The sequence below is a fragment of the Coregonus clupeaformis genome, chromosome 2 (genome assembly GCF_020615455.1).
Source record: "Coregonus clupeaformis isolate EN_2021a chromosome 2, ASM2061545v1, whole genome shotgun sequence".
Taxonomy (NCBI): domain Eukaryota; kingdom Metazoa; phylum Chordata; class Actinopteri; order Salmoniformes; family Salmonidae; genus Coregonus; species Coregonus clupeaformis.
In genome coordinates, this window is record NC_059193.1 from 5,067,662 (window position 1) to 5,090,117 (window position 22,456).

General features: G+C 43.1%; 1 protein-coding gene across 1 annotated transcript; it reads right to left on the reverse strand.

Annotated features, from left to right (window-relative positions):
- Positions 1-1,535: 1,535 nt before the first annotated feature.
- On the reverse strand, positions 1,536-22,344 carry LOC123481453 (unconventional myosin-Ie-like). The gene is made up of 27 exons (XM_045205707.1): positions 22,103-22,344; positions 19,509-19,646; positions 19,039-19,128; positions 10,697-10,791; positions 10,458-10,545; positions 10,262-10,351; positions 9,898-10,029; positions 9,680-9,814; positions 9,447-9,579; positions 9,090-9,286; positions 8,451-8,531; positions 7,624-7,710; positions 7,437-7,523; positions 7,132-7,299; positions 6,798-6,883; positions 6,488-6,569; positions 5,739-5,944; positions 5,391-5,535; positions 5,164-5,278; positions 4,623-4,792; positions 4,242-4,387; positions 3,991-4,137; positions 2,833-2,990; positions 2,648-2,722; positions 2,339-2,555; positions 1,990-2,165; positions 1,536-1,694 (listed from the first exon to the last, which is right to left on the reverse strand). Exons 1-27 carry the CDS (start codon positions 22,103-22,105, stop codon positions 1,618-1,620), a joined length of 3,324 nt encoding a protein of 1,107 aa, XP_045061642.1. The 5' UTR covers positions 22,106-22,344; the 3' UTR covers positions 1,536-1,617.
- Positions 22,345-22,456: the final 112 nt, after the last annotated feature.

Here is a 22,456-nt window from a genome sequence, read left to right on the forward strand (position 1 = left end):
AGTCCACTCTGTTCATAACAGATTCTAGTTTTGGGAACAGAAAACTGTATTGAGATCAAATGTTTCATCGATGAGAAATTTGCAGAATATCGGCCAAAATCCATCTCGTTCCATCTTCAGCCACTGCCCTCCAGTGGGCTTCCTCTCACTACCATATTTGATACTATTTGGTAGTGAGTGGAAACGCCAAGCTGATGCTTCACATTTAAACATCCAGTGAAATATCTGTCTCGTTGTTATATCTATGGTAGTAGGGTTAGTTATAAAAAATCTATGGTAATAGGGTCAAGAGTTTTGACTAGATGGAATGCCGCTTATGTCAGAAGTGACTTTTAGTACCAGGTTAGGAAAACTTACGCAGCAGGTTAGTAGAATTAACGTAGCAGTTTAGGATAATTAGGTTAAGGTTATGAAAAAGGTTAGGGTTAGCTATAATTCTCCTGATGCATCTCAATATACACATTTTGACATCACTTTGACATCAGTGGCATCCCTTCTAGACATGACCAGTGTCCATAGATTGTAAAAAGAGTGTCAGGAAAAACAACCCCTCAATATATGATGGTTTACATTCTTTAAAAATCTTTATTTCTTGTTCATTATGACTTTACACCTCAACTGTTGACAAACAATCAACTCTAGTCTATCTCTGGTTAATAACATGTACTGTAATAATAATAATAATAATAATAATAATAATAATATGCCATTTAGCAGATGCTTTTAACCAAAGTGACTTACAGTCATGCGTGCATACATTTTTACGTATGGGTGGTCCTGGGGATCGAACCCACTACCCTGGCGTTACAAGCGCCATGCTCTACCAATTGAGCTACAGAGGACCACTGTAGCCTATTATAAAAAATGGGAAATGGTAGGCTCTGTTGAAGTCTGATATGGTTCTCATCATCTTAGGTAGATATTTCACAATCCTATATCAGTGAAGATCGGTAAGGCTGGGTTTACACAGGCAGCCCAATTCTGATTATTCTTCCATTAATTGGTTTTTTGACCAATCAGATCAGCTCTTTTGCAAATAATTGGGCAAAAGATCAGAATTGGGCTGACTGTGTAAACCCAGCCTTACAAATTTTCACTGATATAGGATTGTGAAATATCTACCTAAGACGTTGTGAACCACATAAAATAGACCAATAATATATATTTTACAATATATATCTTGTCTATAATCTTTTGGCCAATTACCCATTCTATCCCAACTCCACCTGAACTGAGATTATTATGGCCATTTGGTCCTATATATTAAACAAATGTGAAAGAGCAAATAAAACTAAGATTTATTTCAACACTCAAGAGGTAAATGTCTATAAAAAGATGCCGGATAAAACAATTAGTTCAGCCTTAAAAAAAGATATCCCCTTCTAAAACAATAGATAAAATCCATTGATAAAAGTTAGCAGTATTTGCACTTGAAACCATCTTTGGCAAAAATCATCACGTTCCCTTGTCTCTGACTCCAAAGAGAGATGGTATGGAGAAATGCTTTGATTATGTTTTTTTGTTTTGTCTCTGTAGTAATGCACTTGGTATGGCTGTAATTCAACTGTTGCCACCTGACACCTCACTCTCCTTGGACATGTCCCTCATCGCTCCAGTCTAGATCTTCTTTACATAATTCCCAGGAAACATGCCTTCTCTCCCGCGAAGACGACCGAACCACCAGCCTGATGGATCTGGAGGGAGGACAGGTGAGAAAAACGGTCAATCTAGATTATACAGCCCTTTTCTATCCTCAGAGGGAATTACAGGTGAAGCACAGGAAGACGGCTTTCAACTGAAGTAGAAAATGTGGTTATAGTATGCCTTTAATAATACTATAATACTAGCAGTATATAATACTAGCAGTATATCATACGTAGCAGTACTTATAGTGTATGACTAATAGCAGTTTTATACTACTGTAATGAATATACTCAGTTTATTTAAATATTATATAAATTCAGAGATGATCTACTAAGGGTTTAGTACCTTCAGTGAGGATTTCAATGACATCCTCCGCGTTGAAGCTCAGCTCATCAGTGTCCTGGGCATCGTAAGCATACAGCGCTCGGCATTCTGGGGAGCGAGGCTTGGGCTTGGGGGCAGGCTTGGGGCGGCCCGCTCCTGGGGAAGGCTTGACCTCCTTCGAGAGTCTACGATGAAGACTGAGCGAAATTGGCATGAGAGAAAGAGAGTAGAAGAGAGATCTAGTAAAAGTGCCAGTCTTGATTTACAGTATCTAATACCATTTGAGTATTTGAAAAAAACACCAGCAACATGAGGAAGAATATACATTTTAACAACCTAACAAGTATTCAAACAGGGCCTGAGAACTCACCCAGCCACTCCCTGGTCAGGCACGTTCATGAAGGTGGTGTCTGCCTGGCTCTGGTTGTTGGAGCGGTTGTTGGTCTGCCGGGTCCCCTGTTGTCGAGGTAGTGTGGGCTGCTCCATACTGGACTGCCGGCGGAGCAGAGAGACTCTGGACGCCCTGGACGAGGGCGGCCCACCCCGCTGACCACCACCCCCACCTCGGCCTCTGCCCCTGGGGGCGCCTGAGACACATGGACATGAAGGAGATGTTGAGTCAGGTCAAAAGTCAAATGAGTGCCATCATTGGGGATGTTCAGCTATCTAGTTCTCTCACCTTGTGACTGCTGTCGCGAGCCTGGAGGCTGGTTGCCCATGTAGCGACTTTTCCTGTTGTCTCTGCGGGTCGGTCCTGGGGAACACATGAGAAAAAGGTGTGATGTGTCAAATGCTATGGGACGGTTGCACAGACCCAGATTAAGCCTACTAATAGAAGTCTCCATTCAAAGTGCATGGACTCACTGGAGTTCTTAGGGAGCCCGGGTCCGATGGTGACTATGAGGACCTTGCTGCTGGGCTTCACAACCACCTCGTCTCCTTGGCCCGGCTGGAACTGGATCTGCCTGGAGCCAGCCGCTGAGAACGGCCCCCAACCTCCCTTTTTCACCTTAAACTCCAGTCTAAACGAGGAACAGAGAGGGAGGGAGAGAGAGAGAAGAGCATTGGGTTAAAATATGGCTTAAAAGACTCAAACTGGATTACTTTTTTGCATTATGTATCTTTGAGATTATTAATGATCGTTTACGTAAAGCATGACACTGGTATGTTTTAAGGGGCAATCTGCAGTTGCTACATCAATTTCTGGACTTATAAATTAATGATATATACCCATTGATTCTTGAAGAATATAACAATTTAGAAATGCCTCATGAGTTTAGTTCAACTTTCACACCAAGTCCAGTGTTTCCCCTAGGATTTATTCAGAAGCGGTGGCAAAGTTAGCGTGGGGGGGGGGTTCTCCCACCGAAAATGTCAAAGGCCTTACTCTTGGCCGCAGGTTTTGCTGTTTTAAAGCCAATTTCCTGCCATTCTACACATTTCAACATGGGGCGGGAGAAATCTATAGTTTTAAAGCTAATTTCCTGCCATTCTACACATTTTGCCAGGGCTTATGCTGTGTTCTTATGCTTCCCAGTGACTCAACATTAGAACTAAATCAATGGGGTTTTGGAATTTTAGATTCTCCCTGACTGTCTAGTTTTCATTTTGGTGGTTAGTTCTCAAAGATGATCTTATAAATATATACCTCCATTATGTTTTCTACATACTTTATATGTGGTTTTAGTCATTTAAGTTGCTGCTAAATGAATACACCGCAGTCAGATCCCCAAATATACGCTTGTTTTACTCCAATGTTTGTATACAAAGTAAATGTAAACAAACACTGCATAGCTTCAAAACATGGTTACAACTATCATTTTGATATCATGGATGGTCAGTCCTTGCATCCATAGCTCTGTCTATGAATTTGAGAGTGGTTTTATTTCTCCAGGCCCATCTCTCAGCTTTTTATAGAAACCACTTTGTTATGGTTTCAACTGCGGATTGGCCCTTTTAGTTTAACAGTAAAACCCCACTGATTGGTCTAAGACTAAGCTCAGAGTAAAGACTTTGACTGACAGGTTGTTGAACTTGAGCGGTAGCTTCCTCTGGGTCTTCTCATCATAACGTTTGTAGAGCAGACTGAGGAACTCCGTCTTGAAGATGCACTGAAGGACACTGTCGTAATGCTCCTCATGGATGATGAAGAAGTCATCCTGCAGGGTGCTGAGGGAGGAGAGGATACATCCTTTCAACTAAAATCTCATTTCTACTACTGTGCATCATGATCATCAACTGGTAGAACATTTCCAGAATATCTTAACCTGCACCTGAGAGAGACTGACTGAATCTTCTCCACTTCTATCTGTCTCTTCAGAACCTCGTGGATCTGCCCCTTATCTGGTCCCTGCTTCACCTTCTCCCGACCAATCAGATACAAGAACTTAGGGGTCAGGATGAGGTCACGCTTCACAGTCTGCAACATGGAGAGAGGGATATTATATAACTTGTTGCTATTATAGGCTTACTGACCAGTAGCCATCAGATATATGGGGTTCAATGAGCAGACAAGCATTGGCAAGGGATGCCTTTAGCAGTATCCACCAAACCACTGATGGAGTCTCTTCTATCTAACATGAATAACAATAGCATTATACGTTCTGTGACAATGTCAATGTTGGTTTGTTCCTGTGGTCATACTTGACTCTTACCCTAAACCTGCGGTCATATTTGGCAACCACATCTGCAAAATCGATCTTCTCCCGGCGGCCCACGAACTGTCGGATCTCGGGGTGGTTGTCGGTGCCGATGTAGTCGCCCACAAAGTTCCTGTTGAGGCTGTTTCTCCTCCTCTCCTTCTTATTCAGTAAGATGTCTGAGGCTACAGGACACACCACACTGTGACGCAGTACTGAACTGACAGGACACACCACACTGTGACGCAGTACTGAACTGACAGGACACACCACACTGTGACGCAGTACTGAACTGACAGGACACACCACACTGTGACGCAGGACTGAACTGACAGGACACACCACACTGTGATGCAGTACTGAACTGACAGGACACACCACACTGTGATGCAGTACTGAACTGACAGGACACACCACACTGTGATGCAGTACTGAACTGACAGGACACACCACACTGTGATGCAGTACTGAACTGACAGGACACACCACACTGTGATGCAGTACTGAACTGACATGGCAAAAAGCTAATTCCCACAGAGAGAAACCAATGACTTACCTTCCTCTCTCATCTTGACGTACTTGCGGACGGCGATGTGTTTGCGCCAGGCCTTCTGGATGGCCCGAGCATATCCATTATACTTCCTTTCCCTCATTTCCTCCAGCAAGAACAACTACAGAAACACATTTCAAAATAGTTATTTCAATTATTGCCTTTATAGTAAGAAGAACCAGACAGTTCTGTGTCAGTATAGAGGTTTTCTAGGTAACAAGAGAAAGACGTACTGATTCTGGGGCCTTGATGAAGATCTTGGTCTTTCCCAGCTGGTACTGGTCCTGGTCCATGTTGACAGAGTGGAGGAGGTGGAGAACCCCCTTCCTCTCCTCCCCTGTCCACTGGGGCCACGTCTCCCTGGTCAGGATGGCGTACCTGGAGGACCACACACACACACAACCATTTTACTGGACTGGCAGAATGTCCTGAAGTCCCCATAATTTTTTTTATGAATAGAAACAAAACAGGAACAAAATACATTTATACTGATGTTTGAAATCTGTGAAGCCAGCATGGAAATCCATCTCTTGACTCCTGACCACCGTATGACCCCTGACCCATATGACCTTAGGGCTCACCTCTGCAGGAACTTGGCGAAGGCTCGGCGGAAGGCGTACCCGGCGCGGCGCACACGAATGTTCTCCCGCAGGCCCAGGTACTCCACCTGGTGTTTGGCCCGAGAGTCCTCCCAGTCCCGAGGCTTCTTGGTCTCGTTGGGTTTGATGCAGCGGATGTAGTGGGGGGTGCACTTCATCAGAGTCTGGACCAGGTTGTTGGCTTGTTTCTGAAGGACATGGAGGTTCAATCATCCAGCTTTGTAGAACAGACCAGGTGCTCAGAGCAATAAAAACAACTGATAGAAGAAAATGTATCCCTGTACAATAACACATTCAGTGACCTGTGGATATTATGGAAGACAGCGGGGTGGAGGAGTCACTCATCTGAGTTTGGACTGGCATGTCTGTTTCCATAGCAACAATAATCTCTTGTGGACAGATCTACGTAAACATAACTGGTACCGTAGAATCTGTCGGGTAGGAATGGGATAAGGAGCAGCAGTAGTTACGGTGTTTGGGTTTTTCGTCACTGGTAATTTGGACAAATCACGATTTCGCAGGTGTTAGCATCTTTCGAATTTCGGGAGGGAGGGGACATTCGGCCCGTAGAGAGAGGGGGTGGAGCATCTGGTTCCACTCCTCGTTCTAGCATCTCGTCATCTCTTAACACGTATGGACCCAGAACTTAATCAAGCAGCTGACCAATTACGTGAGACTTTGTCCTGGGTTTACCGAGATTATAGTAGCACACAACCGTGTCAGATCCTTACCTTGATCTTGCTACTGGCGGTGGTAGGACGGCCCTTTTTCTCTGCCTCTAGGTTTTCTGGGAAAAGGGTTTTTATGAAGGCACTGCCCAAACACACAGACAGACAGACAGACAGACAGACAGACAGACAGACAGACAGACAGAGAGAGACAGAGAGACAGAGAGAGACAGAGAGAGACAGAGAGAGAGACAGAGAGAGACAGAGAGACAGAGAGAGAGAGAGACAGAGAGAGAGAGAGAGAGACTGGTCAGTGGCGGTCTATGGAATTATCATATAGTATACCTATTATAACACTTCTAACTACACTTACAATTCACTGCTCTGCATCAGCTCAATGATGTCATTGAAGAGCACATCTCTGTTCCTCTCACAGAAGCCACTGACGTCATAGGACACCTGAGAGAGAGAGGACAAGCTCTGAGTCTTTAATTTCAGCATTTTCCCCTAACACATTCTGATATTTAGGAGATGTGGTCTCCATGTACTCCAAACCCCCACCAGGGGGCAATGTACCAAATTAAATCAAAGAGCTGTAATCTTTGGAATGTTGGACTGTTGGTCAATGTTGGTTCAGTGTGTAATGAGGATGTATTCTAAATGGATTCTAAAAGGCCCATAGTGTTTGTGCTATATGGTGTCCTTGCCTTGCCAGCGTAGTGGTGCACTATGAAGCCTTTATTCCAGCTGTTGAAGTGCTCATGGGAGCTGATTCCCCCTTGTAACTTCTGGATCAGAGTCTGGTCAGCGCCCTCCCCCTTAGCATGCATGGTGGCACACACATCGTCCAAGATACTCATGATGCCTGGGGGGTTCTGGGTAATAAGAACAAGGCATATCAAGAACTGTACCACACACAACATCTACTGGTACTGTAGTTCACCTGAATTACACACAAAATGGCCGCCCCCAACTTCAGCACTACAGGAAATGGCCGAATATGATCCCTCACCAGTTTGGACTCAATGAGGTCACACACGATTTTGTTGTTAAAGTACTCGATTGGCGTCCACTTGATCCCTTCCTGCACATACTCCTCCTACAAGAAACAATGTAAGTATCTGGGAAAACAAGCCAAAGTAATGTAGACGTATCACAAGACGAAAGAGTGAAACAAGTAATGTAGAGTTATCACTTACCTGCTCAGCTTTTAACGTGAGCTCAATGAAAATCTGCTGCAGTTTCTCATTCACAAAGTTGATGCAGAACTGCTCAAAGCCGTTTTTCTATTAGTGTTAAATAGAGATGTGAAGGAAAATGTTATGTTTGTGCTTTTCTAATAACCAATTCGACTGGGTTCATGCAAGTGACTGATTGATCATGCCTGGGAGGAATCCTCACTATCAGTATAAGCAATTTGGCTGTACGCCCAGAACCTTGTTTAGAAAAAAGAAAGGGATATCTCAGTTTCAAGGTGGTCTCAGCTTGGAGAGAAGAAGCCTCGTGAGGTATTGGTAGGTCACATGAATGAACCAAAAGTTAATGATGAATGTATTATGAATTATGAATAAGCTAAATCATGCAAATATAACTTGTCTGTGTAAGCAGTATATAAGAGAACTAACGGGACTGTCCCGGCGAAACTCCTGACAGACGTGTTCTACTTGGTGCATTAAGTTTGTTGTAACCTCTCCAGCTTGCTGATAATAAAGAATGACTCATTTAAGATGAACTTCAGGTGTCCCTGGTGGTAATTTCCACAACAGAGAGAATACATAGTATTAATGATTTTGTATGAATAAAAAGCAGTAAACTTTCAACACATATACTTAACAGTAGGTAACTGGAGGTGGCAATTAGGTGTGCAGGCCATATGTGTGCAATCTTAAACAAAATGACATGTGGTCTAACAGTAGGCCTATAGGTGGAAATGATTATGTATGGTGATGTATGCAGTTTTTAAATAAATGAGGTCCAACAGTAGAAGTGGGACAACTCCTGTATGAGGCAGCACAGAAATATCCACCTGGAAGATTTCAAAGCCATAGATGTCCAGCACCCCAATGTTGAATTCCTCATGGTCTTTCTGTATGGCTTTGTTGATAGACTGGGGGAGAGGAGAGAGGAAAGAAAGACAGACAGATAGACAGAGACAGAGACAGAGACAGACAGAGACAGAGAGAGACAGAGAGACAGGAATGAAGAAGTTTAAACGCTAAAGAGCAATGATACAGTACTATGATACAGTACTACAATAAAATGAAGTGTCATGGTTGTAGCAACAGTACTGCAGTAAACCTCTTGTGAGACAACAGGACAGAACATGTGTAAGCTGCACTGCCTCCCTACTGCTCCCATCTCTAGACACGTTCCATCATGACGCTTTGGATAAAAGCATCTGCTAAATGGCATATTATTATTATCTTGTGTGGCTCCCACACCAGCAGTCAAAAGACAAACAACTGCACAAGGATCCGGACAGCAAGTCCAATACATGTTCCGATAAGAGCTATGACTCTGTAGTAAGTGTGAACATGTTTGGCCATGCTTTGCTGTTAAATGTTCCTTCTACTAGTTAACTGGTCAACATATAGGTGAGCAAATTGATATGTGGATAAAAGGAACCTCACTGACAGGTTCCTTCTGAAATTAAATGGAGACTTACATCCACAAGAAAGTCAAACAGGCGTGAGTAGAGAGCTTTGGAGAGGGCGTCCCGTGTGAAGGAGGCCTGCTCTGTGTTCAGGGTGACAGCGATGCTCTCTGTCTTACCCCCCCACTTGCTGTCCATGATCCGGCTGGTCAGCTTGTTCTTCAGACCCTCCTGGGAGATTCCCAACAGGTAGGCCGGGAACGCCAGGACTGCCAGAACATGGAGGACAGGAAGTGAGATAGGACAAAGAGGGGGATCACAAGTGCAAAGAGGGTATAGGATAGGGGTTGATTTGGGATTGTGTGTGTGTGTGTGTGTGTGTGTGTGTGTGTGTGTGTGTGCGTGCGTGTGTGTGTAAGCGTAACTCACAGTCCTCACTCTCCACCACAGCATAGTTTCCCTCCTCTCTGAAGGCGATGTTGCCCAGATGCAGGATGCCTGCTACGATCTGCAGCACCATGTCCTGCTCGTCTACAGACAGGCCCACCACTGACATGGCCTCCTAAAACACATACACACAATGAAGCCAAACTGCCTCTCTAGACATGTGAAAAAAGAGAGAGAGAGAGAGAGAGAGAGAGAGAGAGAGAGAGAGAGCTCACCATGGTGTCAGAGAATTCCTTCTTATCGTTGACATCCTCCACGGTGTAGGTGCCAGACTGGTTCAGGTAGAGGTAGTAGTCAGGTGTGGTGACACCAAGGTTCTCCCTCATCTCTTTAGTGGCACCCATCAGGAGCTAAGGGTCAAGGGTCAGAGGTTGTTTGGTCAAAGGTTAAATAAGTGATGAAATTCTCTCCGTAATGAGTTATTCTGTCCCACCTGGTAGTAGATGTGGAAGTTCCTCTCTCCCTGGTTCTGTGACACCACCCTGGACTTCTCCAACAGGAAGTTGGAGATCTTCCCTCCGTCTGGCTCTCCTCCACGGCTGAACTGGATCTCAAAGTACTTCCCCTGTGGTAACACAGAACACAGTGATTAAGGTTCCTTGTCCAGATAAGGCCTAAACCAGGAATGCAACAATAAAAGCTTCACCTAGATTTCTCCCTATTGCTTTCACCTTTCTGGTCCCATCAGATCTGTCAATGGGAGTGAAGGGCAGAAGGCCACAACATTTTTGGAATGAAATGCACCCCTAATTCCTTATCCATTCTATCGGTATTCCCAGATTCCCTGTTCTACTCACAAAGCGACTGGAGTTATTGTTGCGCACGGTCTTGGCATTCCCAAAGGCCTCCAGGAGAGGGTTGGATTGGAGGATGATGTCTTTTACGTGCTGTGAAGAAGAAGAATAAAGGAGAACAGATGAACGCACTAATACGTGTCTGAGACGATGAAATGAGAGAATGGAAGGGAGAATTAGATGAATGGATCCCCTATACCTGGACTTTGGAACCTCCGCCCGACACCTTGGAGATGTAGCCCATTATGTATTTTGCTGCTACAGTCTTTCCTGCTCCACTCTCCCCACTGCAAAGACAATGGAAAAGCTTTGTGAAACAGAGCAACACCCTAACTCATTGTGATGACATCCCATTGACAGAATGCATGGTTTATGTGAAAGTTCAGGTTACTACAAAGTATAAAGCTTGATCTCTGGGAGTGAGATGATTGGTCAGACCTGATGATGACACACTGGTTCTCACAGTCGATCATCATGTTGCGGTACATGTTGTCAGCCAGGGCGTAGATGTGAGGGGGGTTCTCATACTGGGCCTGACAAAGGAGGAGCAAGCATCATTCCAATGTCCACGGCAGGTAGCCTAGCGGTTAAGAGCGTTGGGCAGGTAACTGAAAGGTTGCTGGTTTGAATCACTAAGTCGGCTAGGTGAAAAATCTGTTGATGTGCCCTTCCTGGATAAGAGCGTCTGCTAAATGACTAAAATGTACAAACACATACATACATACATACATACATACATACATTCAGTTGAAGTCGGAAGTTTACATACACTTAGGTTGGAGTTATTAAAACTAGTTTTTCAACCACTCCACAAATTTCTTGTTAACAAACTATAGTTTTGGCAAGTCGGATAGGACATCTACTTTGTGCATGATACAAGTAATTTTTCCAACAATTGTTTACAGACAGATTATTTCACTTATAATTCACTGTATCACAATTCCAGTGGGTCAGAAGTTTACATACACTAAGTTGACTGTGCCTTTAAACAGCTTGGAAAATTCCAGAAAATGGTCATGGCTTTAGAAGCTTCTGATAGGCTAATTGGCATCATTTGAGTCAATTGGAGGTGTATCTGTGGATGTATTTCAAGGCCTACCTTCAAACTCATTGCCTCTTTGCTTGACATCATGGGAAAATCAAAAGAAATCAGCCAAGACCTCAGAAAAATAATTGTAGACCTCCACAAGTCTGGTTCATCCTTGGGAGCAATTTCCAAACGCCTGAAGGTACCACGTTCATCTGTACAAACAATAGTATGCAATAAAAAAAACAGACTACGGTTTGCAACTGCACATGGGACAAAGATAGTACTTTTTGGAGAAATGTCCTCTGGTCTGATGAAACAAAAATAGAACTGTTTGGCCATAATGACCATCGTTAAGTTTGGAGGAAAAAGGGGGTCGCTTGCAAGCCGAAGAACACCATCCCAACCGTGAAGCACGGGGGTGGCAGCATCATGCTGTGGGGGTGCTTTGCTGCAAGAGGGACTGGTGCACTTCACAAAATAGATGGCATCATGAGGAAGGAAAATTATGTGGATATATTGAAGCAACATCTCAAGACATCAGTCAGGAAGTTAAAGCTTGGTCGCAAATGGGTCTTCCAAATGGACAATGACCCCAAGCATACTTCCAAAGTTGTGGCAAAATGGCTGAAGGACAACAAAGTCAAGGTATTGGAGTGGCCATCACAAAGCCCTGACCTCAATCCTATAGAATTTTTTTTGGCCAGAACTGAAAAAGCGTGTGCGAGCAAGGAGGCCTACAAACCTGACTCAGTTACACCAGCTCTGTCAGGAGGAATGGGCCAAAATTCACCCAACTTATTGTGGGAAGCTTGTGGAAGGCTACCCGAAACGTTTGACCCAAGTTAAACATTTTAAAGGCAATGCTACCAAATTCTCATTGAGTGTATGTAAACGTCTGACCCACTGGGAATGTGATGAAATAAATAAAAGCTGAAATAAATCATTCTCTCTACTATTATTCTGACATTTCACATTCTTAAAATAAAGTGGTGATCCTAACTGACCTAAGACAGGGAATTGTTACTAGGATTAAATGTCAGGAATTGTGAAAAACTGAGTTTAAATGTATTTGGCTAAGGTGTATGTAAACTTCCGACTTCAACTGTACATACAGTACCAGTCAAAAGTTTGGACACACCTACTCATTCAAGGGCTTTTCTTTATTTTTTACTATTTTCTACATTGTAGAATAATAGTGAAGACATCAAAACTATGAAATAACACATATGGAATCATGTACAGTTGAAGTCAGAAGTTTACATACACCTTAGCCAAATACATTTAAACTCAGTTTTTCACAATTCCTGACATTTAATCCTAGTAAAAATGCCCTGTCTTAGGTCAGTTAGGATCTCTACTTTTTTTAAGAATGTAAAATGTCAGAATAATAGTAGAGAGAATGATTTCTTTCAGCTTTTATTTCTTTCATCACATTCCCAGTGGGTCAGACGTTTACACTCAATTAGTATTTGGTAGCATTGCCTTTAAATTGTTTAACATCGGTAAGACGTTTCGGGTAGCCTTCCACAAGCTTTCCACAACAAGTTGGGTGAATTTTGGCCCATTCCTCCTGACAGAGCTGGTGTAACTGAGTCAGGTTTGTAGGCCTCCTTGCTCGCACACACCTTTTCAGTTCTGCCCACAATTTTCTATAGGATTGAGGTCAGGGCTTTGTGATGGCCACAACTTTGGAAGTATGCTTGGGGTCGTTGTCCATTTGGAAGACCCATTTGCGACCAAGCTTTAACTTGACTGATGTCTTGAGATGTTGCTTCAATATATCCACATAATTTTCCTTCCTCATGATGCCATCTATTTTGTGAAATGCACCAGTCCCTCCTACAGCAAAGCACCCCCACAGCATGACGCTACCACCCCGTGCTTCACGGTTGGGATGGTGTTCTTCGGCTTGCAAGCTCCCCCTTATTCATCCAAACATAACGATGGTCATTATGAACAAACAGTTATATTTTTGTTTCATCAGACCAGAGGACATTTCTCCAAATAGTACGATCTTTGTCCCCATGTGCAGTTGCAAAACGTAGTTTGGCTTTTTTATGGCGGTTTTGGAGCAGTGGCTTCTTCCTTGCTGAGCGGCCTTTCAGGTTATGTCGATATAGGACTTGTTTTATTGTGGATATAAATACTTTTGTACCTGTTTCCTCCAGCATCTTCACAAGGTCCTTTGCTGTTGTTCTGGGATTGATTTGCCCTTTTCGGAACCAAAGTACGTTCATCTCTAGGAGACAGAACGCGTCTCCTTCCTGAGCGGTATGACGGCTGCGTGGTCCCATGGTGTTTATACTTGCATACAATTGTTTTTACAGATGAACATGGTACCTTCAGGCGTTTGGAAATTGCTCCCAAGGATGAACCAGACTTGTGGAGGTCTACAGTTTTTTTTCTGAGGTCTTGGCTGATTTCTTTAGATTTTCTAAGCTTCTAAAGCCATGACATCATTTTCTGGAATTTTCCAAGTTGTTTAAAAGGCACAGTCAACTTCTGACCCACTGGAATTGTGATACAGTGAATTATAAGTGAAATAATCTGTCTGTAAACAATTGTTGGAAAAATTACTTGTGTCATGACAAAGTAGATGTCCTAACCGACTTGCCAAAACTATAGTTTGTTAACAAGAAATGTGTGGAGTGGTTGAAAAATGAGTTTTAATGACTCCAACCTAAGCGTATGTAAACTTCCGACTTCAACTGTAGTAACCCAAAAAGTGTTAAACAAATCAAAATATATTTTATATTTGAGATTCTTCAAAGTAGCCACCCTTTGTCTTGATAACAGCTTTGCACACTCTTGGCATTCTCTCAACCAGCTTCATGAGGAATGTTTTTCCAACAGTCTTGAAGGAGTTCCCACATATGCTGAGCACTTGTTGGCTGCTTTTCCTTCACCCTGTGGTCCAACTCATCCCAAACCATCTCAATTGGGTTGAGGTCGGGTGATTGTGGAGGCCAGGTCATCTGATGCAGCACTCCATCACTCTCCTTGGTCAAATAGCTCTTACACAGCCTGGAGGTGTGTTTTGGGTCATTGTCCTGTTGAAAAACAAATGATAGTCCCACTAAGCGCAAACCAGATGGGATGGCGTATCGCTGCAGAATCCTGTGGTAGCCATGCTGGTTAAGTGTGCCTTGAATTCTAAATAAATCACTGCCAGTGTCACCAGAAAAGCACCCCCACACAATCACACCTCCTCCTCCATGCTGCACGGTGGGAACCACACATGCGGAGATCATCCGTTTACCTACTCTGCGTCTCACAAAGACACGGCGGTTGGAACCAAAAATCTAATTTGGACTCATCAGACCAAAGGACAGATTTCCACTAGTCTAATGTCCATTGCTCGTGTTTCTTGGCCAAGCAAGTCTCTTCTTCTTATTGGTGTCCTTTAGTAGAGGTTTCTTTGCATCAATTCGACCATGAAGGCCTGATTCACGCAGTCTCCTCTGAACAGTTGATGTTGAGATGTGTCTGTTACTTTAACTCTGTGAAGCATTATTTGGGCTGCAATCTGAGTTGCAGTTAAGTCTAATGAACTTATCCTCTGCAGCAGAGGTAACTCTGGGTGTTCCTTTCCTGTGGCGGTCCTCATGAGAGACAGTTTCATCATAGCGCTTGATGTTTTTTGCGACTACACTTTCTTGAAATGTTACGAATTGACTGACCTTCATGTCTTAAAGTAATGATGGACTGTCGTTTCTCTTTGCTTATTTGCGCTGTTCTTGCCATAATATGGACTTGGTCTTTCACCAAATAGGGCTATCTTCTGTATACCACCCCTACCTTGTCACAACACAACTGATTGGCTCAAACGCATTAAGAAGGAAAGAAATTCCACAAATTAACTTTTAACAAGGCACACTTGTTAATTGAAATGCATTCCAGGTGACTACCTCATGAAGCTGGTTGAGAGAATGCCAAGAGTGTGCAAAGCTGTCATCAAGGCAAAGGGTGGCTACTTTGAAGAATCTCAAAAACAAATCAAAATATATTTTATATAACACTTTTTCCATATGAAAATATGTGTTATTTCATAGTTTTGATGTCTTCACTATTATTCTACAATGTAGAAAATAGTAAAAATAAAGAAAAACCTGGAATAAGTAGGTGTGTCCAAACATTTGACTGGTACATATATATATATATATATATATATATATATATATATATATATATATATACACACAGTGGGGAAAGAAAGTATTTAGTCAGCCACCAATTGTGCAAGTTATCCCACTTAAAAAGATGAGAGAGGCCTGTAATTTTCATCATAGGTACACGTCAACTATGACAGACAAATAGAGATTTTTTTTCTCCAGAAGATCACATTGTAGGATTTTTTATGAATTTATTTGCAAATTATGGTGGAAAATAAGTATTTGGTCACCTACAAACAAGCAAGATTTCTGGCTCTCACAGACCTGTAACTTCTTCTTTAAGAGGCTCCTCTGTCCTCCACTCGTTACCTGTATTAATGGCACCTGTTTGAACTTGTCATCAGTATAAAAGACACCTGTCCACAACCTCAAACAGTCACACTCCAAACTCCACTATGGCCAAGACCAAAGAGCTGTCAAAGGACACCAGAAACAAAATTGTAGACCTGCACCAGGCTGGGAAGACTGAATCTGCAATCGGTAAGCAGCTTGGTTTGATGAAATCAACTGTGGGAGCAATTATTAGGAAATGGAAGACATTCAAGACCACTGATAATCTCCCTCGATCTGGGGCTCCACGCAAGATCTCACCCCGTGGGGTCAAAATGATCACAAGAACGGTGAGCAAAAATCCCAGAACCACACAGGGGGACCTAGTGAATGACCTGCAGAGAGCTGGGACCAAAGTAACAAAGCCTACCATCAGTAACACACTACGCCGCCAGGGACTCAAATCCTGCAGTGCAAGATGTGTCCCCCTGCTTAAGCCAGTACATGTCCAGGCCCGTCTGAAGTTTGCTAGAGTGCATTTGGATGATCCAGAAGAGGATTGGGAGAATGTCATATGGTCAGATGAAACCAAAATAGAACTTTTTGGTAAAAACTCAACTCGTCGTGTTTGGAGGACAAAGAATGCTGAGTTGCATCCAAAGAACACCCTACCTACTGTGAAGCATGGGGGTGGAAACATCATGCTTTGGGGCAGTTTTTCTGCAAAGGGACCAGGACGACTGATCCGTGTAAAGGAAAGAATGAATGGGGCCATGTATCGTGAGATTTTGAGTGAAAACCTCCTTCCATCAGCAAGGGCATTGAAGATGAAACGTGGCTGGGTCTTTCAGCATGACAATGATCCCAAACACACCGCCCGGGCAACGAAGGAGTGGCTTCGTAAGAAGCATTTCAAGGTCCTGGAGTGGCCTAGCCAGTCTCCAGATCTCAACCCCATAGAAAATCTTTGGAGGGAGTTGAAAGTCCGTGTTGCCCAGCGACAGCCCCAAAACATCACTGCTCTAGAGGAGATCTGCATGGATGAATGGGCCAAAATACCAGCAACAGTGTGTGAAAACCTTGTGAAGACTTACAGAAAACGTTTGACCTGTGACAAAGGGTATATAACAAAGTATTGAGAAACTTTTGTTATTGACCAAATACTTATTTTCCACCATAATTTGCAAAAAAATTCATTAAAAATCCTACAATGTGATTTTCTGGAATATTTTTTCTCATTTTGTCTGTCATAGTTGACGTGTACCTATGATGAAAATTACAGGCCTCTCTCATCTTTTTAAGTGGGAGAACTTGCACAATTGGTGACTGACTAAATACTTTTTTTCCCCACTGTATATATATACACAGTGAGGGAAAAAAGTATTTGATGCCCTGCTGATTTTGTACGTTTGCCCACTGACAAAGAAATGATCAGTCTATAATTTTAATGGTAGGTTTATTTGAACAGTGAGAGACAGAATAACAACAAAAAAATCCAGAAAAACGCATGTCAAAATGTTATAAATTGATTTGCATTTTAATGAGGGAAATAAGTATTTGCCAGTTCTTGCTGTGAGATGTTACCCCACTCTTCCGCCAAGGCACCTGCAAGTTCCCAGACATTTCTGGGGGGAATGGCCCTAGCCCTCACCCTCCGATCCAACAGGTCCCAGACGTGCTCAATGGGATTGAGTTCCGGGCTCTTCGCTGGCCATGGCAGAACACTGACATTCTGTCTTGCAGGAAATCACGCACAGAACAAGCAGTATGGCTGGTGGCATTGTCATGCTGGAGGGTCAGGTCAGGATGAGCCACATGAGGGAGGAGGATATCTTCCCTGTAACGCACAGTGTTGAGATTGCCTGCGATGACAACAAGCTCAGTCCGATGATGCTGTGACACACCTCCACCTCCAAATCGATCCCGCTCCAGAGTACAGGCCTCTGTCCTTCTACGATAAACGTGAATCCGACAATCACCCCTGGTGAGACAAAACCGTGACTCGTCAGTGAAGAGCACCTTTTGCCAGTCCTGTCTGGTCCAGCGATGGTGGGTTTGTGCCCATAGGCAACGTTGTTGCCGGTGATGTCTGGTGAGGACCTGCCTTACAACAGGCCTACAAGCCCTCAGTCCAGCCTCTCTCAGCCTATTGCGGACAGTCTGAGCACTGATGGAGGTATTGTGCATTCCTGGTGTAACTCGGGCAGTTGTTGTTGCCATCCTGTACCTGTCCCGCAGGTGTTATGTTCGGATGTACCGATCCTGTGCAGGTGTTGTTACACGTGGTCTGCCACTGCGAGGACGATCAGCTGTCCGTCCTGTCTCCCTGTAGCGCTGTCTTAGGCGTCTCACAGTACGGACGTTGCAATTTATTGCCCTGGCCACATCTGCAGTCCTCATGCCTCCTTGCAGCATGCCTAAGGCACGTTCACGCAGATGAGCAGGGACCCTGGGCATCTTTCTTTTGGTGTTCAGTAGAAAGGCCTCTTTAGTGTCCTAAGTTTTCATAACTGTGACCTTAATTGCCTGCTGTCTGTAAGCTGTTAGTGTCTTAAAGATCGTTCCACAGGTGCATGTTCATTAATTGTTTATGGTTCATTGAACAAGCATGGGAAACAGTGTTTAAACCCTTTACAATGAAGATCTGTGAAGTTATTTGGATTTTTACGAATTATCTTTGAAAGACAGGGTCCTGAAAAAGGGACGTTTCTTTTTTTGCTGAGTTTATATATGTTTTCTGCAAGCCCTAGGTGGCTTGCTATCAATTATCCAGCACTTTATTTTCAACATATACTGTCTTGTTATTAGATGTGTTTTTGTCCAGCTTGGTAAACAGCATTCACAATAGATTAAGCTTCTTACTTACAGCACTTTAGATAAATAGTGATACAAAAAAATAATTTACAAAAACTTCAGCAGCAGCAGACATTCTCACATATTTGTAATAGAACTGGTTAATCGAGTGTCTACTGGTCCCTCAGACCAGAGTGAAACTAAGGACATTAACTGAGAGACAGGAAGCGTTGGGGTTATTCATTAACTCTGTCATTATGAGGTGAGGTAAACAATGGACAACATAATGGCATTGAACATATCATTTACATGATAGTGGGAATGTGGAAGGGCCTACTTTGCATCACATATTGATAAGCAGGACTATACAATCAGCCTTTTATACACTACAGTTTCTCCGTCTAGATCGAGTGATGCAAACAAATCTTGAAACTGGTAGGTGGGTGCAGCCAGCCAGCCAGCCAGCCAGCCAGACAGCAGAAAGCCCAGTGGGTTTAGTAGTGTATATTACTCACAGCTCCCTGGTAGAGCTCCACCTCTCTGTCAGTGAAGTAGGGCAGCTGTTTAAAGGGGTTGACAGAGATCAGCACCGACCCTATGTAGGTCTGAGGAAGACCTGTTAAGGAAAATTTGAATAACCATCTAGAATACAGCACCGGCAGGGGCCACAACGGCATTGATGTGTATAGTTGTAGCTGTGATCGCAGTGCTAGTCCCTAACGCTACATGTGGTGTACTGTAAATATGGTGGTTGAGACACAAACATATTACCCTTCCATGTTGTTCTACACTTTTTTTAAAGTATGTTATTAAGGCTAATCTCATAACAAGCTAATGTGGCTGAAGTGATCACAGGGTGTGTGTGTGTGTGTGTGTATGACAGAGAGACTACGGTGTATGTACATCTACAAAGCAGAGCAAAGCCTCAGTGTATTTGCCACATATAGCAGTGTGTGCCCTGGTTCTACTACAAGCTGAAGGATACAAAGATGTAGTCGTCCATGTATCTCTTCTTGAGGTTGTCAGTGATGGCATCCTCGTTGATCTTGGAGAGCAGGACCATGTCGTCCACCCCGCTGATCTTAACATTCTGGGTCTGCCAGTGGTAGCGCTCCTTACTCCCCTGAGACAGAGAAACAGAGACAGAGACCGAGAAAGACAGAGAGAAAGAGGGAGACAGAGAAAGAGGGAGGCAGAGAGAGAGAGGGGGATAGACTGGTTGCAATAAGATTATCTGTGCAAATTCAACTCCTCTCCTTGCCCATTAATGAACACTCATATGTCCTCATTAACTCAGAACACTGACTGAGGAGTGGGATCAGTGATGTGCTGGTAGCAGGGGAAACTGAATATGCAGGAATCTGACATAACAACTACTTTACACAAAAGGCTGTGAGCTCTTCAAAATCGCATTGTGGAATTCTGTAATGTACAACGGTTTGTGTGGTGCAAATTGTAACGGCCACACAGTGTACACCGGTGGTCACCAACCTTGTACACAATACATGATATCAAAGTAGCAATCCAATACACTGTTTAGACTGTGCCTAACATGCATGACACAAATAAGCTTAATTGAAGTGTTATGACCAGAAAGTAAAGAAACACAGTCTTCATACTCACCGCACCACACAACCATAAAGATTTTCCCACCACATGTATTACACAATCACAGCAGCCTCTATTTCAGAAGAGGATGAGAGCTATGGTCATACTCTAACAGCTAAAGAAGAAATGTCTCAACCGTTGACGTGAATCTACACACTCTTCCCGAAATAACCTTGAATATTGCCATATTGACCACAAGTTAGCGCTGTAGTAATATAATAATATAGCGGTGTGCCTGCCAGGATGAAACAGAACAGTATAATTTTATTTATGTAATCTTTATTTAACTAGGCAAGTCAATTTAGAACAAATTCTTAATTACAATAACGGCCTACCATGAGTCAATAAATGTTTATGATCGAAATACCCTGGACAATTCAGTGATGTAAAGTAATTGTCAAACACACATCACATTATACAAGGTGCTGAATGAAAAACTCTGCATATGAAAGAAACAGAAAGGTTAAGGAGCAATATAGTGTGCAGGCTGTGTAGTTTCTTGATACATTCAGTGATGGTCAGATGGGCATGCAGAGGCAATGCCACAAGGTAAAGACCTTGTGATTTATCAGTCATGAATCACCATGACAGACAGACGGTTTGGGTATTGCAACAGACAGTCCAGTTCTCGTGGAACAAAAATGTGTCTGTGGAATTTATAACAAGGAACCAAACAGGTCACAGGGTGAATACCAACAGTGGTTTGTTCTCCTTTTCTCCTTAACTTGATCAGTACTGATCAAAATGAGGAGATCGGGAAAGTATGAATATTCTGTCACGTTGTCCTCCTGAATGTGTCCAACCAATACACAGACTCCCGATGTTGAGTCCCAAAGCTATGACCAGGTATAATTTTGTATGCATGACGTCACAGAGAGGGGTCTGTCCCCCGTGGACCTCAAATCTTCCTATCCTGAATTGTCTACATTCCATTTCCCTCCTAGGGCCTGTTCAGTGGGGATAATACTGCCCAGACACGTTGTTCCAGGTTGATTCATTTGAATCAGCTTCACATGCTGTTTGGCAGGGAAGACAGCAAGACAAACCATTTTGCTAGCTGAGTGCAGTAACTTTTAGAGGCAAAACATTTACTATAGTAGCATAGCCACGAAAGTAGTTTTTGATTTTTTTGTAGGCAGCAGAGAAAACAATGTTTTGCATGTTCTTATTGGTGCACTAATACAGTACTATTAAAGGCCCAGTGCACTACTTTGTGAGAAAAATAAACAAATAATATATTTTTTATTCCGATTTTTCAGGGGGTGCTCCAGCACCCCAACTCTCCGTGGCTAAGTGTAGTAGACTACAGGTATGCATAGGCTGTGATTTAGGTGTACATGCAATGGGACCACTGGAAAAAGTGGATGCCCAGGCTAGTAGTGAGTTTCCATCGGTGGTTAGGCCTAAGCTATGTGCCTATTCCAATGTTATTAGATACGATAGCTCCCTTTCCCTGTCACCTTTCCTGTAGCCTAGCACCACTGATCATGACTTGACAGGTGGAAGCAACACTAAGGTGAAAACCTGTCCATACTTTTCAGTTATTGGAAAGGAGATCAAGAAGTTCTGGGACATTTGAGGCAATAGCCTACTGATTGAATCAAATGTTCACAACAAGGAAGTCTGTGCAAAATAAATCTGCGCAGACTTACTGATATTTGCATCGTGTGGTTCCAACAGTGCCAGTTGTTTAAAGTTAGTGATTTTTGTATCAAAGAATGGACAGCGCCTTTTCGAGCTCCGATCATGCAGCCAAGGATATTTGTCTACAATCCTTGTCAGCCACCAGGTTTTTGTATCACAAGCACTAAGCAATCTGACTCGAGCTGGCTCAAAGAATATTCTCCAGTCGGGAGAGAAGCACAAACTTCACATGAGTAGGCTACACTTTGATTTATGATGTTTAAATGAATTTCGGTGTGTAGTTGTGAATGAGAAAAACGCAGAGAAATTAAAGTATAGGTTACTTACCATTTTAACTTGATATTACTTCCTGATTCACTTCCCAGCCGTAAATTTTGAGAAATCCACTTTACACGGAAAGCTTGAGGCGCTAAGCAAGGAATGTCCCGAGCTCAGGTGAAACTCAAACGTAATATCATACTTATAAATCTAAAGATGGTTAATTTAATTTTCGGTATTATATGCTGTTTTCTATAATTGTAAAAACTTTCACCCGGTGCTTCAAAGTTGATGGAGTAGCCTAGCCTGACTTCTTCTAAGGAGGTGTGGTCAGGTTGTAAGTAATTTAAACATTTGGTTAATAGCGGCAAGTGTGGACAGGTAAGGGAATACCTCTGCAGATGGCTCCCCATGATAGGTGAA

Coding starts and splice junctions, on each gene's coding strand:
- LOC123481453 (XM_045205707.1), bottom strand. Junction 2,991..3,990: donor CCGCTCAAGTTCAACAACCT/GTCAGTCAAAGT, acceptor TTCCTCGTTTAG/ACTGGAGTTTAAGGTGAAAA. Junction 2,166..2,338: donor CCTGACCAGGGAGTGGCTGG/GTGAGTTCTCAG, acceptor AATTTCGCTCAG/TCTTCATCGTAGACTCTCGA.